Raw genomic sequence first — 24,732 nt, forward strand, 5'->3', positions numbered from 1 at the left:
CATGTAAGGATAGGCCACCTGTCTATTGAATTTAGCAATGAAATATGGAGGATGCTAGTTTATTTATATTCTAGTAATTACACATGATGACGTCACAATGAACTCAATGAAAATGTACACCCTACTTATATTCTGAATTGCTTTAAATACATGAATAAGTATAAAACTGTAAACGAAAGACCGAAAAGAATCTTGTCAGACCATTAAGAACAACCTCAAAATTCTGGAACAGGAATGTGTCAGACCAAGCTGCCTGCATGCATGATTGTATGCTTCTGGGTTTTTTTCATAATAAGAATTTCTTCACCATTAACATGCAGAGACCATAGCCATACCTCCAACGCTAATTTCCTAATCAGATTGCCTGCGAATAGGAGTTTAGGAAGTGCCAGATGCATGCCTACGGCTGGTCTCAAGGTGAGAAAAAGACAGACCTCCCAGGGGAAACGCCATTGTCTCATTATCGACAAATTAGATTAATTACAGAGCAACAGTGAGGGTGAGGGTTGCCAGCCAGAGTGAGGAGAGATCTGCACTGACTGCTGTTGTCTCATGTTACCTCACTCATTAACTACGCCACATTAAACACCGACACCAGGTAGGCGGTGGTGATGAGGGAGACTAAACTAAGTTAAAAGTGATCAGAGTGCTCATAGGCAAGGACAACAGCGAGTGTATAGGGAGAACTCAGCCGTGCAGATGGCTCAGGGATAGGTAAGGTGGATCTTCCAGATCAGCTAGCTAGAGGAGCCATTTGTACCTGTAGTCATGTAGTCATTTTTTCTGGCTCATTAATTTCTCCTTTGGTTAACTGCTATGCACATGTTGCCTGTGGATATTGCTGGCATGTGAAATGTATAAAGGCAATTAACAGGTGTTCCCTCACAGGTAATGGTACATTAGGGCTTTAGAATTGAATATGTTGCTGCATTAATGGCTGACACTTGATTTTTAATTAGCAGTTGGAAAGAGCTGGAAAAACAGAAAATTAAAAGTATTCAAACTGAGAGCTCTGCATGTTCCATTTAGAGGACCTAGGCTGGGATTTCGACCTTAACATTGTGGTCAAGTTCATCTCCATAATCGGCAAGCCAAGCATTCTTAGCAGTGTTTCCACCCCTCTAAAAATGGGTATGTCGCCAACTGTTGTTAATTAACATTAGACTCTAGTGTCTCCCAGCACCAAACATAGGGAGGGGTAGTCAGGACAAAACCCTAATATATTTCCCCCTGACATCTCGCATGCCACTCCCATGGACTCATAGAGGCGGGGATCGTTGCTCTTGAAAGTATGATTGGCCTGAGGATTAAGGAGACTATGAGTGTCCTGTCTTTAGCTGTCGAGCTAGGTGTAATAGATTACACTGCAGCATCAAACCAGGCACAATTGATTACACTGCGGCATGATCACAAACCCATGTCCCGTCGATCAGTTTCTGAGGACGTTTAATGTCAACATGGCAGATTCTCGCCCCCCCCCCCCCCCCCCCCCCCCTCCCCCCACCACACACACACACACACCCTCCCCCACACACCCTATCAAAATAAAATAAAAGCCGACCAGATGGAGAGGGCACCCTCTCAGCTACCACCACCACTATCCCTCACCCCAGAGACCAATCGATTTGCCTTCTCCGGATTAGGTTAAACTACTTAGCTCCCAATACGACAAATCCAGTTACTCTCCACTTCTGAGTTGAGAGAAAGCATTTCAAAGCGTCTAAGAAAGAGAAAAAGGACTTTGTTGAAAACACTCTTCTGCAGTAGTTTTAGCCGCCAACAATTAGCTTAGATTGGGCAGCAGGGTGGTCAAACATCTGAGGAGGGCCATCAGTCTGAAAGCCCATGAGAAGCCCGGTCAGAGAGGCACAGCTATGTACAGTTGAGAGTAAGTTCAAGGCGTCAAGTGAAATGACATTTTCAAACGCATACATGAAATTCTATCTGATGATTTTATCTGGGGAGTGGCACAGTCTATGTGAATTAATGAATGCTTCGAATGGCAGCGATGACAAAGAGGATCTTCACTAAACCACAAGTGCATTCAGTGCCACCACAATCAAGCAGCGAAAGAACAAACAAAAGTCTTTGGCTCTGCACATCAAAGGCCAATACAAAACGACCTAGGGTCACTCGTCAAAGACGAAACAGAGCACGATGTGAACATGATCTCATAGTTTAGTTTTGAAAGTTAAATAGGCTACAGATGTACAGACCATTTTTCAAGACTCCTCACAGCATTGGCAATGTAACGATGCCCCTCAGTGCATAAGTAAGCTGATGGTAATCCTCAGATATGTGGAGACAGGTCATGCTGTGATCTCAAGGCTTACGGAGTGACTAAAGCCTACGGATCTCTGACTAAAGCACCGATGACCAAAAAGAAGAAGAGGTCACTACTATTTTTCTCAGGCATTCATATTTTCTGCCACTGATTGAACTAAAAAGCCTGTTTTAATGGGCAAGAGCAAAAAAGGGCTATGTATATGCATATGTTGTCTTGAGGGCATTAAAGTATTTAAAAAAAGAAAATTCAATAAAAAAAAAGCATTTTCACGATGTTGTAACTTCTAACTATTCTAACTAGTAGATTTGCATAGGGAATTGTAAAGCAATTTATTGTACTGTTCTGCATCAGACTGCCTTGCCTATGGTGCCAAGGTGCTAGGGAAATGCCATAAAACAGCTTTCCAAAGCATACAATTAATGTAAACAGATAAAACTGCATGAATAGACTACGCCAGGTCAGCTGGCACAAATCAAATGTGAGTTTAGATGTTTAAAATATAGAAAAAGGTTTAACTGTTGTCATTATTTATAATAATAAACATTGTCGTTGTGTTTTCTATCAATCCAGTATAGGATGAGGTGATTAATAGGCAGCTTGGGTAGGGATAATATCTTATTAGGCCTTAAAAGTGCTGACTATAAATAAACAATACAGAAAAAGGTCAGATCTCTTGTTTAAAGTTCAGCCACATTACAACTCCTTAAGCTTGGCACCATTTTGAAAAATATGGTGTTAAGGAAATGAAAGCTAACACACAGGGCATGGAAACTTAACCAACATGTTCCCATCAAATTAAATACAAATGTGTGGTTCCCCTAGGGTGTGGTATGAATGTCTTGATGAACCTCCAGCAGCCGTTTAACGAGCATAGTCCTAGTCCTGAGGCAGTGAAGACAGACTGTATGGTTGGAGTAGCTGATCAGTAATCACCATGCTTTTAATGCTTTTAAACCTCAAGTACCCACCCATATGCAACAAAATGACAACACATACAGGATTATACATATTGATTTAGCTGAAACAAGGCAAGCATGGCTAACGACGCTAGACATAGATGTCAGCCCCTAAAATATCACACTTATGTGATCTGTGTGTCTGGAGGCAGCAAGATTCTGCCACATATTCTCATTCTCCAACACATTCTTCAAAGTGTTCTCACACCCAATCGACTGGCCTCTTTGAACGCTCAGATGAGCGGAGACAGGAACTCAACGGGGCGCAGTCACTAACCTCCCGAGTTCTGGGGGAAAGCAGAGAGGGCTACGTTTCTGAAGAAACAGAGAAGCTGGATCTGTGCCAAACAACTAGAGGGAGAATAGGGTGTATACGGTTTATACCTGGATTCTTCCACTGTTGTCCCAGCTACTGTCCTGTGGGCTTACCATACAAAGACCTAGAGCTTCTTCAAAATCAATCACTGGAAAGGCTTTGGAAAGGGACAAGATTCAGTTGAAGCTGTAGTCTTGAAAGAAGAACTCAAAAGAAAAGGAAAAATAAACTGGTTTCTAAACACACTGTGGATAGTTGAACTGCCTCATTTAAACCCACCCTGTGAATAGCAGGGATATTAGGGGCAACAGTTACATAACGCAGACCTTCTACTAAAAGACAGGGTTCTCATTCTCGTCAGCTGGATACCCCCAGAGATGCTGAGGCATGAGCTCCCAGCAGGACCGGAAGGCCCTCTTCTCCCTCCCTGCAGGCTGCCCAGAACCTTCCCAAAAAAGCTTCATTGAGGAAAAAGGCCCTGGCTGGCCCTCCCAATCCCTGGCCCAAATTGAGATTTTTCTCATCTCTTCCTAGTCCCTTTAACGATGTGTCCCCAGTTCACAGCTTGACATGATTAGTTCTTTATTACCGCTTATGTAATAACCCCCCCCCCCCCCCCCCCCCCTCCATTCTCTCTCTCTCTGTTCTTCTTCCTTCACTCTTTTTGTCCCCCTGCATTTAATTGGAAGTTCCGCTCCACAGCAGAACAAGGCAAAGCAAAAATGGACAGAGTGATCCTCTGGTGATTCAACTCTCAAGGCTGCCGTCGAACTACAAAGCATGAGGCCAGCAAAACTAGTGATCAGACAAGGCTCCACTTGTTCTGCCACACAGTCCTACTCAAACTCTGACCAACTCTGACTATGCCTTTAAGAGTGGCATATGACCACACTGCATATGCATTACAAGTCGTCAGTGTCGCACTCAATGACAAGCATTAAAAAAAAAAGGCACCACAAACTCTTTCACCAGTAACTGAAGGAAGTCGACTGTTTATTCAGACAAAACTCCTTGTGTGCTGCAGAGCTGTTTGTGAGGCGGACTCTCGCGCCTTCTCCGATGAGGTTGTTTGACTGGGGAGGTGCTGAACTCACCAGCAGGAGCCCAGACCCAGCCTAACCTTCGTGCGGCAGGCCCTGAACAGGGGCATTCACAGATGGCTGTGTTGGCACTTCACGCCCTCGCATTCCTGAGGTCGGAAACAGTGCAGGGACTATTGCTGAGATTGCCCAGAGAGAGAGAGCGAGACTGACATCTAGGATTTAGAGGGGCGTGAAGGTGAAAGGGGTTGGTTGGTACCTACACTGCCTGTTATTTATCAATGGTTGTTATTCTTTGGCGTTGAAACCGAGAGGGTGTGAGTGTGTGTTTGTGTGTGCGAGCGTGTGAACGTTGACTCACCTCTGTTTGCTTGACGACATGTTTTGAACAGAGACAGCAATAAATAAAACTTGAAAGATACAAAAGAAAGACACAAGAGTAGGGAGAGATAGAGAGAGCGCGAGAGAGAGAGAGAGAGAGAGAGAGAGAGAGAGAGAGAGAGAGAGAGAGAGAGCGAAAGAGAGAACCTGAAAGAATGACAAAACACAAACAGAGAGAGAGAGAGAGAGAGAGAGCAGCAAAAGCAAAGAGATGGCATGCCCAAAGTACAGTTTACAGCCCAACCAGGAGGCCAGGTGCCCCGTATTCCAAATGAATTAGCATGATGACTTCAGAGTAGGCATGCATAATTGATGTGAAGCCGGCATGAAAGAGAGATGAAAAGGATGGAGCAGTCAGACCAGACCACCACCCACTGTGCATGACCAGGATATAACCACAGAAACACAACACAGTTCATTTTCCATTTCTAATAGTTGGTGGACCTGAGACTGGGTGGAGTTGTAACTGAGCCAAGATTGATGAAAAGGGTTGGACAGTCGTAACAGTGGTGCATACACAGTCTGGCATTTGCTTGTACATTTTTGAGATTTCAGCAAGCCATGTCATCCCCTCTTTCCCACATATCTTATCAAACTGAAAAAGAGCGTTAAAGTGGACCCCCCCCCCCCCCCCCCCCCCTCATTTGACTTGTACCTAAACATCATGCACTATTACCAATGCAGTGGGACATGTGGCGGCTGTTAACCTATGCTGCCTCATTACAGCACCTGAGTTCAAAGGCAGGCAGTGCAGACAGCACACCCCAGGGGGCTGTGGCAAGACGAGGGACGGGGGAGGAGAGAAGACCCCCCCCCCGCCACCTCAAGGACCAACAGCAGCTCTGGAGTCCTGGAGCCCTGAAACCACAGTCTGCCACCTCACCACCCCTCAGCCAACAGCACACTCAGAAGCACAGACACACCTGGACAGGACTGTGTTAGGAATCATTACAGCCACGCAGAGCACACAGCACACACACACACACACACACCGCTGCCTTTCTCAAGGTGGAGAGACTCCACAGCCAGGCCTGAAAGGGTAAGAGAGGGAGGGATGGAGGGAAGAAGAATCTCCTGTTTCCATAGGAACAGCCAATGTACGCAGTGTTGCTACACTGCAGCCCAGTGCAGAGGGGTTTGGGCGAGGGGTTGTTAGGAAGGCACATTTGTTTTACGACTTAATGAGACAAGGGAACAGTGCATTATTATTCTGTTCTGATCGTATGAATATGTGGGGAGATTTGAGCAAATTAGCATAACAATTAGATTACAATCCCCCAAACAGGCTCGCTTGACAGCAAAAATATGAATACTTTGTTTCTTCATTTTCCCACTTTATAGGGTGGTGAGGATATTAAAAAAAACATGTTATATGGCAACCTCAATCCTAAAAGGGGCCACCTTGGGGCATAATCTTTATTGGCCCCAGAATCCCACACGCTGCTTTACTAGTTCCTTAGAACCCGACAGTAGGGTTTAAGATATCACTGCTTAACTTTGTCCACCTTTGATGCACAGAACCTCCTCGTGAGGACTACAGCAGTAGGAGTGTTCTCAGCAAGGCTGTGGGGACAGGGAAGAGAGGTTTAAGAGAATGACCACATTAAAGACCACGCCATGTAGGAGGACGTCTGAGCCATTCAAAGCAACATACAATCATTTCAAATCACTGTACAAAGGATCACTAAGGGAGAACATTCTCAGGGAAAGTTACGGTTTGGGGGAAAAGCCTTAAATGCGCATCCACCGAAACCACACTCTCCCTTAACGACCAGGTTAACATCCCTGCCTTTCAACAAACTCTTTGCCCATCCAAATTGATCCAAAATCCCTCACCCCAGCTTCGGAAAAGAGTACAGTGATGTCCAGCACACAATCTAGAAGCAAACACATTTTACCCCAAGCGTTCCCCACACTGTGACCACAATGCGTTCATGCATACTAATAGCACAGATAACCAACCGAATGGCAACCGAAAGTCATTTCCTGCCAATGAAAAAGGCTGTTTAGCTGCCTCACAGGGAGTATTCCCACTTCCAGATTGGATTGTCTAAATAAAGCCACTGAATGCAGTTAGGGGTAGAAGATGTCCTCAAACATAGCTGAATAAGGCGTTTCACTGCCAAACACGGCAGTGTAGGATGCATTCAGTGGTGTTGAGACGCATAAGGGTTGTTTAGAATGCAGATAAGCTGAGATGCATGCAGACAGCAAACACATTAACAAACAGACACGTACATACACAGAGAGAGAGACACACACACACACACAGCAGAGGCCTGTTGCATTCAAATCACGTTTGACACATAGTGGGAGTAGATTGTCAGCTTTGGGGGGCTTCAGGTCACGGTGAGAGAAGCACTGCTTTGAAGCCCAGCATGTCTCAATCCAACACACGTACACACACACACACACACACACACACACAGTACTAGTGCCATGGGATATACACTATGACGCCATCAAGAGACACTCCATATCCTTCCATCACCATGGCAACTCATGGATGGATTGGCAGGCAATCATTTCATGCAGTCTGCTGCCACAGCACACCTCAACAGATGTGGATTTGGGTGCAAGCAGCAGGCTCTCAGCCATTCAGAACACACACACCTTTTCCTGAGCTGATGTTAGAAAAAACACCTGTTTGCTTTTCCCTCAAAGAGGCTTACCTGTATAAACATATGATTTATGAGTATATGCATACATGTGTGTGTGTGTGTGTGTGTGTGTGTGTGTGTGTGTGTGTGTATCAGACATGCACGTGTATGTGTGTATCAGACTACTTGGAAATAATCAGTGTGTGTGTTGTGTGTGTGTGTGTGTGAGAGAAAGAGAGTTTGTGTTTGTGTGTGTGTGTGTGTGTGTGCGCGCACACACACACAAGAATCACTATAGGTCAGGAGAGAGAGGCCATGCTCATGAGGTGGACAGCCTCTCCTGCCGTGCCTAATCAAGGATGAAAGAGGCAAAAGGAGGAGCCGGAGTGACTCTGCACTGCGCTTGTTATGATTACCACGGCGGAAAACAGCAATTACAGCAGTCCGGGTCAGCTGAGGGGAGAGCCGGTCAAATCTAAGATTAAACTATGCCAGGGGGGTGTGTATGGATAATTGTTCTAATTTGTACTGGGACTTGGGCCTACAAGTTGAAAGAGAACTACAGATGAGTTATGAAGCAAGGAAATATACAGCATGTCTTTTTTCAAGCAGCACAGCAATGCTGGCTAACGTCCTCGAACATTCCCCTGCTTTCAATAATGAAATCATTTGATGGGACTCAAACATGTGTGCAGACATGCAGAGAGTCAGAGCCATGAGCACAGAAATGTCAAATGTCCGCGGAACGGACAGCCATCCTGTTAGCGAAGCGGTCATTAGTCAAGCAAACCCTTGTGTGGAGACGGCAGTCTTAAAGTAAACAGAGGGAAATTGTTAATAAGTCCTCCAAATACACGGACTCCCGGGCGGTAGGCGTTATCGTCTAAGCAGGATATAGGAGTGGGCTAAGGTAAATAAATGTCTTTCTCTAACACATATGCACGAATATTCACACACACACACACACACACACACACACACACACACACACACACACACACACTTCTTTTTTGGGGCCATTAGGTAAAAGGACACATTTTTCAGTGGTTATTTCAATATAGTTGTATTGCCTCCTATTGACATATATCTGACATCATAAATGAATAGGAGTTCATGGCTCCAGTTATATTTATCATGCTAAAAGGCAACTTATTAATGCAGCACACCACCTTGTTTCTCCAGCTCAGAATGACAGATTAGACAATAATGCAAGAGGCTGGATCAAACCATCTAGAATTATGGCCTAATGCATATAAATTAGAAGACCCAATCAAGTCATCTTTCATTCTCTTTAAAATGCAGACATGTTGTCCTGCAAGGACAAACCTTGAAAAGGCCTATATTAGTAACCTCCTCTAGTAATAGGAGTCATTACTTACACAGCTGTAGTAAATACCCTGCTTCACTTTCAATTTACATGCAAGTCTGTGTAATGTGTGCATTTAGATCAATGGACACATTTAATACCAGGCACTATTTTACATATCTGTGATCAGTATTAATCAGTCTCAGCAGGGACCTCATCAAATCCACAACTCCCCCACATCAACTCAAAAACGTGTTTGTGAGTATGTGTGTGTGTGTGTGTGTGTGTGTGTGTGTGTGTGTAGACTAGAGCCCATAAGCACACACAAACATAACTCATGGCTGCCCCAGTGGCGATATACAGAGGCCAAAGCGTCCAATCAAACGGAAGAGAGGCGCAAAAGGGCTTGGCAACAGACGGCATTGTGAGGCGGCTGAAAGGATTACCACGGCGACAGGGGCCTCACCAGGCCTTTCCTCTCTTGCTCCCCCTCTCTCTCTGCCCAGGATGATTAGTGGATCCACAGAGGGGTCTCCAGAATCACGCCCCGACGAATTAGTGAAAATGAGCACGTTAATCGTGGCCAAATGATCTGTGTTCTATGGTGTCAGAGTAATGAGCGTGAGGGGTTTACACATAGCAGACTGTTTCCTTACATTTACTGTGTGGGGTGCAGAAGGTTTGAGGGAAAGCCAGGTACCATGGAGGCGGGGGGGGGGTGTTGGTGTCTCCAAAAGCTAAGCCAGAGGAGCTTTCAACCAATGCGCTGAAAGCCAGGTCTTATCCACCTGTTTGGTTATCAAACATCTACAGCAATTCACTCCACATGGCCAACCATTGCTGTGCTTCCAAATATGGTGAATACTGGAGGAGGCTTACAGCTTCAAATGCCCAGAGTGGTACGAAAAGTCGAACTCAAACATAACCATGGATTAGTATAAATATAATATATATGTGTTTCCATCTCTGTAGCTGGTAGGGGTCAAAGGAACACTGACCATCGGACAAAAACAAAAAAGCCATATCAAGAAATGATCAGCCCTTTTGCACTATTTGCACTGAAATGCAATGCTTGCTTCAGATTAGTCATGTCTATACCAGACACATCCCTCAAAGTGTCACAGCTGGCTGGGGTGGGGAGGAGGCCCAGAAGTGTCTGACTGATAAGAGATTACCCATCTGGCCAGCCATGATCCTTTGTGGTAGATCAGTCAGCATGGCCCAGTTTGAAGCAGGAGACCCCATCCATCACCATGCGGGGACGGATGAGGGACTTTCCAGGGAGGTGATCCGACAGGGAGAAGGCTGGGCTGTGGATTAACCAAGGCTACGGGCAGTTGTGGTAGTGGCGGTGAAGGTAGTGGTAGCGGCTATGGTGATCATGGTTGCATTGATGGATGTGCAACACTCACGTAAAACGGTCACGTCACACAAACTCTCCAGAGGTTTGCACAGACGCCACACACAGGCTGTCAGAGCTCCTACAAGTCCTAGAGAAACCCAGGCAGCCCAATGACTGGGCCCTACTCATGACCTCTGCCAAAACCTACCTCTTTAATCTCTATGCGACTGTGGTCAATCGTTTCTCATTCAAGCTCAGTCATCTATTCCTTCAAGGGCGGTGCATGGTATTTTAGAAGCTTAAGCCATGACGGATGCAGTAAGAACTTAGACCTTGATTACAGAATTAAGATGGAAAGAGAGTAGCTTTACAGTAATTAAGGGAGGTCGAGACATAAGCTGCAGTGATACCCAGCAGTCAGAGTTTCCGGTTTGTATATTTGTTTGCTAGTTGGTTCCATCCTTCGTAACAATGACAGACGTCTGTTACATGGGAACAAACATCTGGAGCACTCTGCAAAGACTGACCTTGATTGCTTGCGCATAATGGTTTATCTCTCTGCTTTGGTTTCAGTTTGTGTGTCAAACTGACAATTTTAAAAGGGAGGGTAAACATTAAATATTGACGCAATGATGAAAGCAAACTGGGTCAAATTGTCCCACTTCAAAAATGGCATGCGTAACAGTGGTTATGCAAAAGAAATGTTTAAAAAAAAGAACAAATCTCCTTCATTTGGCCATTAATAAAGGACCATTTATTTCAGTTTTTGTTGTTGAACAAAACATCTGACTAATGGTTTAGACAAGCAAGTCTGTTTTTTTTTTTTATTGTATAAGACAGGGACGTCAAAGTGAGATGCAGAATGTGGGGCCACCCTGCTGACTCTGTTGCTAGGATACAATATGCAGCGCAAGAATAACATATGCGCTAACTAAGGTTATGGTGGGATAGGATGATTAACATCGTCAAAGTTCACTAAGCCAAAAATAATGTCTGGCTATTCAGCATTTAATACTGGGTGAAAATCCTTATTTTCCATGAAGAGACGTGAGATTTCATACATTCCAGAAACTCTGGAATCCATAAGCTGCAATATAAATGAAGAAACACCATTTAGCCTATGAAGCTACATGCTCCAAGACGATGATGAGAAGTTACTTCACAAAGCTTGTACCACTGTTTCGAAGACGAAAGAGAAACAACGACAACAAAAAAAGTAAAATGACTCATCCAGAACTTGTCGAATACACGGATGAACACTGAACAGCTGAAAACTCTCAAAGCGAGGAAGTAACACTACCTAGTCTTCATTATTTATAAAACCTCACTTTATTTCTCATCTAAGAGGCAGCGGCCTTCTGAACAAGCACGTTACATCGGCTCTACCTCCCAGCTGGTTAATTATTCATACCACAAGAGGCAGGGCTGCCAGCACAGTCACCCACCCCTGTAGGGTAGCAGTTCCTCCATGCATCTACTCATAACCCTTAGGCATGTGAAATTGCGGATGGCCGAAACGTCATTAGGGCACAGGGTGTAGAAAAATAAGGGGAAGTTATTCTTACGAAAAAGCAAAAGCCTGCCTTGACCTAAGAGACTAAATTTAAGAACAGCTGATTAATAAAACACTGGTCTGACCATACGGCATACTTAACAGTGGAACAACACAAGACGACTTTATTTTGCAGTACATCGAGAGAGCTTTTAAGAAATTTACAAGGAGTTATTCTTGGTGAAACCGATGACTTGACATGAAGAAAAAAAAAGAAAAAAAACACACACACTGGCCAAGAGTGCCCATTTAACTGACAAAACCCATACCAGGACCAGTGGGAAGTGCAGGTACGTAAACACATATATTTCTGAAAAGCCACAGTAGCGGCCAAACCAAACACTGGTTTCCCACAGTACAAAAATATCCAAGGCACAAGCTGCCCACATTTATAAGCCTGCTTCTACTTCGCCCTCTACCAGAGTGAATGCTGTGTTCGTGATGGATATAAAAGACAAAAGAAAATAATGAAACATTTGGCGAAGGCCATGGAAAAGAGAAGTATTTCCACGTGCTGAAGAGTTTTTCCCCAACGAGAAGAGCGTGTCAGGGGTATCTGGTGGCTTCGCTTCTCTTGCATCACAAACCGCGAAACAATCTAATTCGACAACCCCACAACTGCAGCGTATCCACTCGACCAAACAATGTAGAGTGGCTTCGACCGCAGTATCTGTTTGGAAACAATCACCACACTGCAGTGACCCTAAGGCAACACTACTGTGCGGAGAACTCGCAGACCATCAGCTTGAGCCATTTTGTGACATGCATGTTCACATAGATGCGTAACGTGCAGAAATATACTATACATTTAGACTCCCCGTGTGAGTAACTGCTATGAATGAGGATTAGCACAGGAATGTTTGAACTAAAACAACATTCCTCAGCCTCAGGTCAGACTATTAGTGGATCCGAAGAGGTTCTATGAGTCATCCAGCACTCTGTAAGAAAGGACTCCAGTCAGTTGGTAGAAGGAGGTCAAAACACCTGAAAATCCAATGGCCTACATTTATAAGAAGTGAAGTGATGTTATACTCTCTTGTCTCACATGATCCTGCTGTGGAACACAATCCCCTGGGTTCCAAACACACAGGCATCAAATTCAACTGTGAGTATTCTAGAACACAAGGCAGTGTGACTCTACTGCATTTCTTTGCATTTCCTCTGTGCCTGGAGGCCTGTGGAAGCACACGGCCAATCGCTGTGGCGGTAATGAGGAACAATCATGCCATGGGCCATCATGATGGTGCCACGCTAAACAAAACACACAACCAGTGGAGACTACAGAAGCTTTCATAAACAGTGCCATCACACCTGCCCACGAGCACCCAAACCAAAACAATCCCAACAAATATTGTTTATTATGTTGCATGTCTACAAGTGTAGGCAAACAGCCAATGAGGCATGGAAAAAATGCTCCCAGAAAGAATGCTTCTCCCACAGAACAGCAACCACAGATTCCAAGCTCCCAATAACGTCCCCAGACAGTCAGACACACCCTTGAGGCTATGACACAAAACCCATCATACACATAACTGCCATTTTCGGCAACAATTTCAACTGACGAAAATGGGAGCTAAAATTTGGATAATTATACTAGCGTTTAAAAAAAATTGCATGGGTATGGTTTGCAGAATCTCTATAAAAGACCAGTAAGAGGCATCTTTGCTACATTTATGCTTCTTTTACAGTGAAACCCCCTCTGTTTAACTTAAAACACTGTTGTGGCTGTTCTAGCTTGCAAGCAAACAACAAAGAGCTTGAAAAATATGTGCAGGTACTACACAACCTATTCTAACTTACTTGTACACTGGAGTGTAGATGTTCATTACGAAAATGTAGCCAATTTGTGGTTTTAAGAGAAAGTCTGATGCAAGGGAATATCTTTTTGAACTGTAGTAAACATAAACAAGGAACATTCTTTGAACCATCCACACTTCAGCAGCTATGCCTATAAAACTAATTGTATGTCTGCTTACACCCCCCCCCCCCCCTCCCCTTCTCCCCCCAGGTAAGACTGCAAGTTGGGATTACACCCAAATGAACTGAAACCAGAACTCCCTCATGACAGCGCCCCACCCCTCCTATCGGATTTCCTGCCTACCGCCAAACAGAGCGTGAACCCACAAGGAGAGGGAAGCAGTTGGACCCACGCAATCTACAGTATTTGCATACAGTGATTAACAGAGTGCATAGTGTGTCTATAGATAGAGCTGATATCGGTCCATCTTTCCTTTCTTTCTTTATTTCTTCCTCTGTTTGGCTGCCAAGGCGGCGATATAACGGAGGCTATTTAGGGGCTACAGGGATTTCCTTGTTGTCATATAATCTATGGGAACTTCCTGTACAGCAAGTTGGGCCAGCATAGCAAGGAGATACAACCTCCCCCTTTGTCATTGCATCTTTCAAGAAGACAGGAACAGGCATGAAAGCAGATGTGATTCCATACATTCTGAATAGCTGGTGCAAAAGGCTAAAAGGTGAATACCATCACTCCAGCACTTGGCTAAACATAATAAATAAAGACCACTAGACTACCCATCACTAAAGAATGCATTAACAATTATATTATGGAAACACATTTAGCAGTACTTCACCAGCAATCTTTTAAAAGCCACCTTTTACAGACAACTCCAGTGATATAGGAGGCTAATATCCTCCTGTTGAAACACTACCTGGCCCTCACTATATACTGAAAACCACTCTAACTAACTTAACTGCAGTCTGGTGACTAACACAAACAAGGTCAATCAGTTTTCAAAAACCATTTCCTCTGTTCCGACCAAAACCGTTCCTTTCAATAAGCGCCAGGTTGCTCACACAAACATGATATTGGGTTTCAACCATTCAGTGCACACAGACAGGAGGGATCAATGGAGACATGATTACCAGTGGGCACCTCTCAGGAGCTCTCCCATAGGGCCCAGCCCTAGCCTCCAGTCTGTAGACCTTCGAAATTTCCTGTTAGTAATAGGGTGCCATTGGGGAAGGGAAATTAGAAAACGCTCACTTCAAGGGCTTACTCCAGCCTCTACTGGCACTGTCTGCATGTTGACGGACTCTCCCTATGGCAAGCCGCACACAAATATTTTTTGGGAAAATGATATAACTTACGGTCACAATGCATTTTAGCATTGACTGCCGTTATGTAATTTTTATAAGAATGACCATAGACAAGTTCAGATGAGGTTCAACTTCCCATTTTATCTTGTAAAATTGTAAAACTAAAAATTCCAAATTTCTGATCAGCAATTACAAAAACTAATATTTGTAGAAAAATAAACAAATGGTCTCTAGCAAACTTTGGCATAAAAAGCCTCTGTTGATTGTTGATCTTTTCCCTTTAAGGTCTGGTCCTGGGAGGCTCCACAGGAAACTTCCCTCTGCTCCCAAAATCCTCCTGGGGTTCTCTGTAGCCATGGAGACAACCAGCTGAGCCAACATCATGTAGACACCAAAGTTCAACCACCCACTTCAAAAATGACATGTATACTTCCCCTTGCCACCAACGCCCTGCCCTGTCTCTGGCAATAGCCTTCATTTTGCCCCCATCCAATCCTTCCTTTTAAGCTAAACATGAAAGAGCACACCACTGAATTTTAAAATCTGACACACCGTGAAATTCCTCTATGTGTAACACAATGCTGAAAGCATACACCACAGGTAACTGTGCTAGAATGGTGCTTAGTGAAAAGGTTTTCTCTGACCTTCACTTTGACCAAGGTCACACTGATACAGTTCTTACTCATTTAAACAGTGATTACAGGAGACGTTGTTCTCTACCGGTGATCAGTCATCCATTGGGAATCAAAATGGAATCAATCTTTGTTCTTTTGTCCAAGCTTGATTGGAGCAATGATTTTCCAAGAAATCACATTGTCTGTCACGCATCTACCATTTATATAGTTTAAAGCCAGAGTACATTTCCTGCATATTTATGACTACGGTGTCTTTTGGTCTGTATAAGGAAGATATAATAAAAAGAGCTTTCATACATTTTTCACCTCCCCCTAAGTTTCCTCTTTTTCTTGGCAGGGCTGAATCCATCCCTGGCTCTGTGTGACGTGATAACTGAGGAGTGGGGTTAAAGCCACCTTTGATCTTAAAACTCTTCTCAGAATGGATTCGCCCAGATCCACCCAGATATGCCAGAGCACTATTAAAAATCTCAGCCTTTCAGGGGCTTCATGGTATTGCAATAAAGCAATGGTCTCCAATTCAAAGCTAGTGAATTTTTCCAGAAACCTTTTTAGATTATTTTAATACATATAGGCCTATATTTGTTTTCTGGTGGTATTAAAAAAATGAATTGAATGGCACCTTTCCTATTGCACAAGTACTTCCAGGTCAAATAGTGGTATGAGTAAATGTTAATTACATATGACTGATACAAAGCAGTGGCAGACCACTGATCATCAGTGGTTCATTAGAGCATTGATTCACTTAATTAGCTGGTTCATTAGCAAATCAATGAACAAGAAAGCATCTACTTCAAATGATTATCTGTCATTCCCTGTGCATTGCTACTACCAGACCATAGGGAGCAATTTTAGGCTTGAGGCTTACATCTTGACATGTTTCAGCTGCAAATGTAAGGCAGACGGGCAGGCAGGCACATATTTTACAATCCAGATTAGGAAACCATCAGTCACTGGTCTCAGAGCATTCCATACTCACATATGCTTCAAATAATTCATATTAAATACAGAGGATATCCATAGCACCTGTATGGAATTGGGAAAACATACCGCTTTTAAACCCAAAAGAACAAAGGCTACAAGCCAACTCTCAATTAACCCCCAAGGACCCTATTCTTCCACTCATCATAGGTATATTATATGAAAATTGGGCTCTTCATGAAGGCAATGAAAGTAAGATTGTGGAAATGAATCAAACTGTCGGGCGAGTTCTTTCCTTTCGGCGAAGTCATACCCCTTTTTTTCTTGTGACGTGACAGACAGTGCTTTCACAGCAGGCAGTGCCGTAACTAGAGCAGTCCTTTCTAACAATGAAGGACCGGGAGGGGAGCCACCAGGCCAGAGCATTAGCAGCACTTGCTGCAGCACAGGGGAGTGTTCAACTGTCAACACACTGCCCTCAGGGGCCAGCCAGCCACTCGTATACATTTCAGCTGAAAACCCACAGAACAGCCACTCTCAGATGTCATCACAGCCATTTGGCTTAGCAGACTCCCTATGCTGGCCATATGACTGCCTGGCATCATTTCACTGCTCCCTTGTCCCTGCTAATTTTACAAGCGGCGCTTCAAAATGGACGGTATAAGCCTCCCCCTCAAAGTGGCCCCTGTTGGCTCTACAGGCAACACACACAAAAGGGTCCTTTCCAGGGTCATCTACCTCATGCTTGAAGGAAGTATGGCCCCAAAGGGTGAGTAATTGATGGGCCCAAACCCTCATTATTGACTGTCCATGGTTGCGGCATTCTGACATCATTAGCATTCACTGACGGATCAATGCAATGCACTGAGGTGTCTGTGATAAGCGCCTGGACTTCACCAAACACACAAAAAGCAGAAATATTTTCCCTCCAACGATTGATTCCTCAGACAGACTGATTGTCCTGTATTCCCTGCCCAGACAGAGTGTATTTTCACAGCTTTCAGCTCTCTCTATTCCAGGGTCTTTCCAGCTTAACCGAGCTGTCAGCACAGCAGTTCATGAAGCCAGCACCTTCCAAGATGAATTTGGTTGCCATGCCAACTGGTAAAGTGGTAACCCATAACAACAATTTCTAATGCACTCATCAGGAAATATATCTATAATTGCCCACTGCACCCGCACGATAGTTTCCCAAGGTATAAACACCAAAGTATTCTAAAATGATTTTACTGTTTAAAATTCACCTTTTTGTATTAGCTGCAGAGGGATCATTCTCACCAGATTCAAAATGTCAAACTGTCTGATGTCTGTGGTTTTTATCTCTAAATAGTTTTCTAGTTTATGTGGAGTTTAAACAGAAACAAAAATGATTTCTCACAAACATTTTAGAAATATCCACCACTTTTTGATTGCACAAAATCCTGGACGGACTGTAATTGGATCAGTTTTGAGTAGTATCCGAAGACTGAAAGAAGAATTTAAAGAATGATCCATCAAGCCTCGAAATGTTCCCAGGTCGTTAGTATTTAGAGTAAATCCCCCAAGTTCACATCAAATGACACTAATGAATGTGGATTAACTCACCGAGATCTCAAAAACCTCCTGGGTGTCATCCAGCATCTGGACCCGCACGGAGACCTGGCGCCCGGCGGGCATGGTTGGGAGGCGCTGACCAGGTTCCAGGGTGCTGATGCCCAGGCTCTCAGGGGCTCCCAGCCGCTGGCCTGCGGTGGACGGTCTCTCGTCTGGCTCCACCATGGTGCCTGGGAGGAGAAAGCACCAGTTAGGACACGCCGATGATGATCAGTCTAAAGAGCTCTAGAAATGACAGTTTGAGATACCACGTCTAATAAGGATGACTCCTGTATCTTGCTTTGGAAAAATAGGTTTTTCAAGATGACTTTAGTCGTTACGCATGTTCTATAACCCCCCTGCTAGACCGAGACATTTGTTACAGAGTTGTTTCCATGGGAAGACCCAAATAGCATCCACAACTGTTTCAAAGTTGGGATAGAAATATCGGTAAGGTAAGGTACACACTCAAACACCTGACCACACAAGTGCTAACATGAGTGCATGAATTTCCAAATAGGTGTATCTATGCCACGTCATTCAAAGCCGGTTCACCTGGTTGGGATTTATAACACTGTAGTTATGCTCTTTAGCATGATCCCTCTGGGATAGCAATGTGGTCTGTCACAAATGGCATCGCAAATGGTCCTTGTCTGTTGTGCCAGCTTCTTCAAACATTAGAGCCCCTTTCCAGCAACGCTGTTTGATCTGCCAACAAAAGTGCTGACTGGCTCTTTGTATCTATCCTCGTTCTGTTTATGAATCATCAGGCAACCATTTGAGTTGGCCTGTGCAAACAGCTTATTCGCTGAATTACTGACAGCACGTGCACCTCATGTTCATTTGGATGCAACATGAATTTTCACCATGTGTCATCATCACTGTGAAATTACACAGAACTCAGAAGAGATACATTTCCATAATAAAGGGCAGAGCCTTCAAAAACCAAAATAACAAAATGTAAAACAGATAGTCAACGAGCCCACGTATTGCACTAAGGAAAAGAGAGCTGTTGGAATATCACCAGTCCAGAATATCAGAAGGCCTCATCCACATGAAGATCACAAAGTAGGCTACACCCCAGGGCAGGCCAAACACATCCATGGGCATAATTAGTCTAACCATAAGAGGGAGGCCCATTCAAAAGAGGTCTTGGATTATTTGGAGCAATGGTAACACAAGGAAAGTGTCACTCTCTCTCTCTCTCTCACACAGAGAAGCAAGAGCTTCAGGTGGTGACGGTCTGCAGGAGGCTTCGCTGCAGTCACAACATGGACTGGCTCTCCACGGAGATGCCAAACACGTTAATCATCAGAGGTCACCTTCCGTGCAAGAGGAAATAGGCTAATAGCTGGAGAAGCCATTAAAATGTCACACCCCCATGCCGTCTTCCTTTAAAAGCTACATAACAAAAATATAAAATCTTGCATCGAATTTGAGGGAACAACCAATTGCCTTTCATAATATGAGTGAGAGGGGGGGGGGGATAACAAATCTGTGACATTTTCAGTGGGGTGCACAATTTCGAACTAGATTAAATGAACCAATCTAAGCGAGTGTCACTCTAACAGGAACAGAACAAGGTCATCGGTGGTCAGTCATGTGAACAGGCAAATCGGCCACAAGCTGGAAATCCCCTGCCGTTATGTAACCTCCGTAAACATATCACCCCAGGCTCGACCCGAGTTCCTCAGACACCTCTCAGCCTGAGTGAGCAGCTGACACTAGCAATGTACCAGAGAAAAAACCCCGGCCTCCAAACACCACAGAGTTTACACAGCATTCCTCCCAACTAAAGAGAACCTTGGGGGTAGGAAGGTGGAGGGGAAGGGAGGGGGGAGTTCCACTCACCATGACAGCATGGTCTGGTAGTAGTACAACCAAAACAAACAAAGAAAAAACATCTTGATATATTCCCACATCCCAGAGGAACCAATTGATTGCTGCCAAAGCACATCTGACTGCTGCATCACAACCTCACAGCAGCGATGAATTGTCAGTGAGGAGTGGGATGGTGGGTGAATGAGGGAATGAGGGTCGCTTTAGCAAAGAGACGTAGCTCCTAGACCAAGATGTGTCATGACAAGCTCAAGTCAGACTCCAAACATGCAACAGTCAGCAAAGCAGAAACTCAGACACACACTACTTTCAAGACAAGCTCTTAGCAGGAGACAGAACAGAGAGGGATTATCCTATCATTGTGGTGCTTTGTAGTGACAAATCTGCCCAAAAAGGAGCTTTCAAGGGTTCGATAGCATCCCCACCTAATACCATGGGTTTTGAAAGTGTCTACATAAGATTAATGTGAGTTTGCTTTAACACACACACACACACACACACACACACACACACACAGACACAGACACAGACACAGACACACACAGACACAGACCCTGAAATGCCCGGTTGGACTGAAAGGCTAGAGGGGATCAATGGAGCTTACCACCAAATTGACCAAATCCTGTGCAAACGCTTCATTTGCACATCATCACATTGGCCTCAATCACCTGTGGTACAGGCATGTAAAGCCTGCATAAAAGATTGCCACGCTGGTCAAACTCAGGCACTAAAGCAGATGAAGACTGAGAAGGGAGGTGTGGTGGTGCATGCCCCAAAAATGAGAGATGTAAAGAGGAGCACATATCATCTTTTCACCAAATAGGCTAAGTATAATAGAAGGGACCTTGATTCAGTGACAAAGCCTGCAAATCTGGCGTGAAAATTTGTCAGACCCACAAATACAGGGGAGATATAGAGGGACAGATATGAGGCGATGGCAGAGAAGAAAAGAGAGGGGGGGGGGAGTGAGCGAGTGAGAGAGTGGAGAGCTTCCTACAGACACACACACACACACACACTCACTCACACACACACAAAATCACTGTTGATACAATCCTCTGGTGATCCAATGAGGCCAGCCTATGAGCACAAACAGTGCAATAAAGGGGCCCTTTCTTTCCTGTCTCGGGGCCTAAGCACCTGAGTTACTGGTTACACATTTAAACGGTGAGAGTAATTGAAAGCAAACTCCTTTGGGACCACTTTATCACCAGCACACAGCAGCTTTATTGTGCCATGTTAGGGACATTGAGTCAGTGGCCCAGGACCCTTCAGTTCTACAGATTATGGACTACAGACAGTCTATTTACAACGTGTGACCAATTCAATCCTCCAATGCCCACTCTTGCTAAGATCCACTTCAGTGTAGACCACAATACATAAGGTGCTCCATATACCGTTAACCATGATGAAGCTATTTAGCTACAGTTAACATCCAAACACACACATATTCACTGCTGCTGGTTCGGTTTCAAGAATTTTAAGCCTTAATCTTGATCAAGCACAAAGCAGCCATCTTTTCAAATGACTTCCTCCAAAAACTGATCAGTGAGTTGCCATTTTAACTTTATCTCTGATTGGTCACTGAGATTTTCAGCAGCACCCATTTCCTCTTGAGAACTCTGAGCCTGAAGTAGGCCAGTTCCTTACAGCTTGTGGTCTGAGAAATGAATAATCCGACAGTGTGTGTCACGGCAGTGTCACAGAACCCCCTACAGAGGGCATAGAGACAGGCTTAACAGGTTTGGCCTCTCATCATGTCATCACAATGATATCTGAATACTAGCAACACATTTTGTGCTTCAGAAACCTAAACTTCAACATGACAGCAAAAAAGAGTCGTTGAATTGCATACTATGAGATTTGCATACTATGAGATTACGTTCAAGAGTATGGACAAAATGGGCCCATGGCCTCTGACGAACATGCAAAAGAGTTTCATGGTCAATAGACATAGAGAACAGGTAGGTGACACCTGATAAGGTCAGCCATTGTGCAAACTCATCCTGTGTTGGGGTATTTTGTTCTGCTCAGAGGGTTTCAGATTTTCCAGTCACAAAAGAAGCCTGTCTGAAAAGAGTTCAATTGCAAAGTTAATTGCCTCGTTTTTTTTTTTTCCCCGCTAGGGTTAATAATTTACCATTGGCAGGATTTGCACAAAAAAAAAAGAAAAAGAAAGATTTTTTTTTGCCGTAGGACAAAATACAGGTGCCATGTATGTTTCTCAAAACAAAACTGAAATATTAAAACGGAATAGGACGCCGCAAGGAAAATAAACATATAAAGGTCACCAGGTCTGGCTAGTGATAAAGCCATAAATCATTTTTATGGACCTGTTTAACAGGAAATGTTCCTGGACTAGTTGCCACCTAGGCCTAGACCAAAGTTTGACACTAGTGTCAGAAGTTGGGCTGACATTTCTTGTGTGTCACTAACACACTTTGAATTACTCTCTACAGTACGGGCTCATGGCTCTCTGGTGAAACACAGTTAATCACAGCGAGGAGTGTTAAACTGTGCAGTCTGTCTGTATCTGTGTGCGTGTGTGTGTATGAGTGTGTGTAAAACTGAACATACACACTCTGCATCGGAGGAAGCAGATTGTTGTTAAACTCACACACAAAGACAGCTACTGTGTGGGCCACTTTCCCAGACCCAAGTCCTGTGGGTTATTTAACCTGTCTTTGAACTGGCAAGCCTGTCATTCCCCAACACAGCGGCTGTGAGGGAGTGGAGTTTGTGTGTATTTGCCCTGAATCATGTGGGAGTCCATGTACATGGCGTTAAACTAGATTAAAAATACGACTCACACACATCAGGCCATTTAATCTGTTGTATTGTATAGTTTTACAAAATCATGAAGTCAACAACTTGCCCACATATTGTTTGCAATTCAACCTGTGCATTTTAAACAGTTGAGTTAAAACAGACTACTAACGAGAAGACTATGTTTTACCGCAAGAGATTGCATGATATTAATGTAATTCATCCCAAAATTAAAATTAAAAGAAATTAAATGACATGCATTGTTCCACTCATTTAGAGGGCCACAGATTAATCACAGTTCCCACTAGTTTATTATTCCTACGACTTACTACCATTAAGTCGTGCCTACGAGTTATTGATCTTGTGGTCAGAAATGACTAACTCGTGGCGACGAAATAATATTTTTCCTACCAATGCCACCCGGGGGGATTCGTAGAATCAATCACAGTTGTTTATTGCCGTTTTGTGTTAAACAGAAAAGATGAGGCTGGATTTCCGCCTGAGACAGCCAGGCTACTGAATGTAGGTTACCAGAGTAATCCTTTAGGTTAAGATGTTAGTAGGCTAAAGTGTACTGACACGACACATAGTAGCACCACAAAATGAAGGGACCAAAATTAGAACTAGATCCTTTCAACCAGGTGGTCTGCTCTGATGTTACAAGTGACTGAACAGCTTTGACGTAAAGTAACCCCCAATTAATAGGTGAGGACGCCCAGTTCCTAATCGGGTTGTGGTAGGCCTACAACAACGACTCTCCCGCGTTAGATAGTTAAAACATAATTATTTGCAAAAGCCTGGCATCTGTTCCAAGTAGGCTACTATCCCTTTTACGCAGTCACAGTGGCGTAGCCTAGCCTAGCCTACAGAAAAACGTTAATGAATACATGCCTACCTGGTCAGGGACGAATAAGGGAAAATACACCTCAGTGCCGTAGCCTATAGGCAACAAAATCCCCAAAGACTTGTGCTAAACTGGGTGCAACAGGAAAACACACCAACTAAAAATAATATCAAACCTGCCTAAATATCGTGCAGTTTTGCTATTTTGTTCTTTAGAACCCTACGCTACTCTGACTTTCAAAGAGCTTCAGTAACCTAACTTGGCGAATGTCGAAAATGGGTGTCTTCTTAAATGACGTTCTCAGTCTAACAAAGTAGGCGACAGCGACGCGTGGCACCTATGTATCCAGAAAAGAGCGTCAGAAAAAGGCACCGCTAGCTTAACAGCACCAACACCACAATTTGCAAACCCAGTGAGCACCCATACACTCCACTCCTCAAGTAAGTTAAACCGGCCGGTCTTTGATGTGTGAAGCACACATCGGGATGCATGGCTTCTTACCTTTTTTGAAAACGCAGTTGTAATGCTAGGCTATATTCCACAGGATAATTTCCAAAGAGCGCTGGACTGTTTTATTAAACTATCACGACTCACACTCACTATTTCAGAATAACCGCGGATCTCAGATGGAGAGAGCTCTGAGCCGAGGCGTCTTCTCGGTCGCCATGTCGGACCGACTTATGTAGGAAGGGTTACATTGAAACCAAGGGCAGATTCCGACTGGGTTCCCGGCGCGAACAATACGGGTGAAACACTGCCTCCAGCTATTATTACCGGCACTACACTTGACGAACAGTTTCTCGTTGTGGTTTTAGGCAGCTCTAGCCCCATCTAGTTGGCACGCACGTCTACCGTGAGTTAAACTACTGACAATGTGAAAAACGTTTCGTCTACTAGATATGTCTAATCTACTATACTACTGAATTGATAACTCACTTTGATTAGTTCCAGGCCAACTTACCTTAACTTTCAATTAGTCACGTCACCAAGGCAAATGACGTCCGGAAATGGGGTTACGATTTGAGTTTGTATCCGTTAACATTTCACTACACTACACACTCTGTCGGCAGATTACTGCATAGTCTACGTGAAATGACGAGAAGTGGCACAGAGGCTCAGGTGCTTGCTTGCACTGCCGCCTAACAGCAAGGTCCTGGACTCGATTCCCGCATGGGGCGCTGTTGGGACTGGGGGGGGCAGGTTCCCCCCAGGCCTTCAGTGCTCAGGTGGGCTATCTCCCGGGCCATTCTGAGTTTGCATGTTCTCCCGGTGTTCACAAGGGGTTTCCTCCACTAAGAACCCCAACAGAAAAACA

At 44.2% G+C, this 24,732-nt stretch overlaps 1 protein-coding gene across 1 annotated transcript in view; it reads right to left on the bottom strand.

Annotated features, from left to right (window-relative positions):
• farp1 (FERM, RhoGEF (ARHGEF) and pleckstrin domain protein 1 (chondrocyte-derived)) overlaps positions 1-18,154 on the bottom strand; it is a gene marked incomplete at its 5' end in the record, with an annotated part of 57,050 nt that extends 38,896 nt beyond the window's left edge. Inside the window, one exon of the mRNA XM_080834441.1 lies at positions 17,981-18,154. Within this exon, the coding sequence (XP_080690567.1) occupies positions 17,981-18,154 (174 nt within the window). The remainder of the gene's footprint in view (positions 1-17,980) is intronic.
• Between the last annotated feature and the right edge of the window lie 6,578 nt (positions 18,155-24,732).

Source organism: Sprattus sprattus (assembly GCF_963457725.1).
Source record: "Sprattus sprattus genome assembly, chromosome: 3".
Lineage (NCBI taxonomy): Eukaryota > Metazoa > Chordata > Actinopteri > Clupeiformes > Clupeidae > Sprattus > Sprattus sprattus.